We start from the raw sequence: 2,409 nt of genomic DNA, 5'->3' as shown, positions 1-2,409 counted from the left end.
GAGTTGGAGTAGGACGAGTAGCTGCTCTGCCCGTGGCTGTAGCCCTTCTGCTTGCCCTGCGGCCCGCCGTAGCTGCCGTACTGGTTCTGGCTGTAGTTCTGCTGCTGCTGGCCCTGGTGGCTCTGGTACCCTGAGCCGTAGGACTTCTGCTGCCCGCCGTGCTGCTGCTTCTTGCCGCCGTGTTTGGGCGCCGCGGGCGAGCTGTAGCCATCGCCACCCTGGTAGTAGGAGCCGAAGCCCGAGGAGCCGCCGCCGCCCGCGTTGGAGTGGCCTCCATTGCTGTAGAACTGGCCTGGGGGGAGAGGGGGCATCAGGGGGGGTGCAGGATGGGGGCAGCATGGAGGGCAGGATGGGGGGCTGAGGATGGGGGGCTGAGGATGGGGGGCAGGATGGGGGCAGGATGGGGGCAGGATGGGGGCAGGATGGGGGCAGGATGGGGAGCAGGATGGGGGCAAGATGGAACATAGAATGGAGCACAGGATGGAAAACAGAACGGGGCACGAAGGCAGAACGCGTCCAAGGATCGGCTGACTTGGAAACGAAACGCCAGAGAACAGCACGAGTTGGGGGGAACCCAAAAGAACCTCACAAACGGGGCGGAACCATCACAGAAAATCCCACATGGGACTGAACCCAACACAGAGCCGCCCAGGAGGGACGGAAGGCATCGCGGAAAGGAGCGGGTTGGATGGAACCAGCACAGAACCGGCCAAACCGGGGGGAACCCATCAGAGAATGGCCCAAAGGAGATGGAACCCATCAGAGAACGGCCCAAAGGAGATGGAGCCCATCAGAGAACGGCCCAAAGGAGATGGAACCCATCAGAGAACGGCCCACAATGGAGAGGAGGCACAGGAGCATCCCTGCATCTCCTGCAGCACCGAACCGAGTGGGAAAGGAGCCGCCAGAGAGCGGCTGAAACGGGCCGGGGCCACCAGGAGCCGCTCAGCCGAAGCCATCGCAGAACAGCCCCCGCTGATGGACCCACAGCCCCCCACGTCCAACCCCCCACACGACCCCCAGGGCTCCCAGAGCTCCGCTGCGCCCCCGGCCCCACGGCGGCAGCACCGAAACGCTTTATGGACAGACAGCCGCCCTCCGGCACAGCCGGCAGCCGAGCGCGGCCGCACTGATGAGGAGGAACCTCGTTACCTAACGAGGAACGAAGCCAACAGCCCCACTGCCGCACCAGCAGCCCCCCATGCCGAGCTCTGGGGATGTGGGTGCTCAGCAGCACCCGATGTCACCGAGGGGACGCAGCGCAAAGCCTCAGCTGCTGCTCCGCCAGCAACGGCAGCTGGGGGTCGGGGGCCTCGGCTGGGGCTCTTGGGATTGGGCCCAAGGGGGGCTTTGGGTTGGAGCTGTGGGTTGGAGCCCATGATCTCAAGGACGTGGGTTGGGGCCGTGGGTTGGAGTCCAAGGGTTGCAGCCTTTGGGCTGAGGCTCTGGGGTTGGGGCTCCTTGCTGGGGGCTCTGGGGTTTTTGCGGGGTCTCGCAGCGCTCATTGCAGCCCAGCCACAGCCGAGGGCAGAGCTGCGCAGTTCTGCAGCAGGGCACCAAAGGGCCCCCAAAGGCCGAGGAGCCGAGCGGGGGCAGAGCTGCGCTCTGAGGACCCCCAACCCCCCATCCGCCCCCCACGTGCCCCCCCCCCCGGCTCCCATCACCCGGCCGTGGGTCCGCACAGAGAACCGCTGAAAGCACCGCGCTCCCGCCGCCGCCAGCAGTTAATTATCGTTAGGCAGCGCTAACGAGCCCCGCGGCGCTCGGCACCCCCAGGTCTTCCCGCGGCGCAGAGGCACGGACCCAACGCCCGGCGTTTATTAAAAGGCTCAAATCGATACAAAACCCGCTGGGAACGGAGACGTTTGGGAATTTAGGGGCCGTTAAAACGCTCCGCGTCCGCATGGCGATGCCGGCGTGGGGCCGAAAGGCTGCAAGGGATCCGCGCCACAAAAACAAAACGCCGGATGGGGGCGGGAGGAGCAGAGCCCCGTCCGTGGGGCAGAGCTGCTGCTGGGCGGCGACGGCGCGGGGCCACCGACGCTTTGGGGGCTGGAGGAAACGGGGGGATCTTTGGGGCTCGGCGGGGCTGGGAGGGTTGGGCGGAGTTGGTTGGGGGGCCGCGTGTTTGCGCAGCGCTTTGGGACGTCTATGGAGCCCCAAAATCATGAAAGCCGGAGCAGTCTGTGAAAAAGTCACCTACAAGAGGGGGAGACAGAGCAGAGAGAGGCATTAGATGGCGGAGGGGCGCAAGGCGCCACAACGAGCGCAGGCCGCTCTGCTCCTGTCCCCCCCCTGGAGGCTCCTTCAAAGACCAGCGCCGGGGGGCTCTCGGGGGTCCCCACCCAAAGCTGCCGGCTCCAACGGCAAAGAGAGACCAAAACCGACCCCGAAACCGACCCCAAAACC

The 2,409-nt window shown here is 65.9% G+C and overlaps 1 protein-coding gene across 1 annotated transcript; it reads right to left on the bottom strand.

Annotated features, from left to right (window-relative positions):
• Positions 1–55: 55 nt before the first annotated feature.
• On the bottom strand, positions 56–959 carry LOC122191952 (interleukin enhancer-binding factor 3-like; the record flags this gene model as incomplete). The annotated part of the gene is made up of 2 exons (XM_042892370.1): positions 887–959; positions 56–292 (listed from the first exon to the last, which is right to left on the bottom strand). Coding segments are annotated over exons 1-2 (310 nt in total), but the record flags the coding sequence as incomplete, so codon positions are not given.
• Positions 960–2,409: the final 1,450 nt, after the last annotated feature.

This window comes from Lagopus leucura, unplaced genomic scaffold (assembly GCF_019238085.1).
Source record: "Lagopus leucura isolate 7727_CA_CO unplaced genomic scaffold, USGS_WTPT01 34134-0_obj-0_obj, whole genome shotgun sequence".
NCBI lineage: Eukaryota > Metazoa > Chordata > Aves > Galliformes > Phasianidae > Lagopus > Lagopus leucura.
Note: the sequence above shows the minus strand (reverse complement) of the source record. Positions and strands in the feature narration are given on the sequence as shown.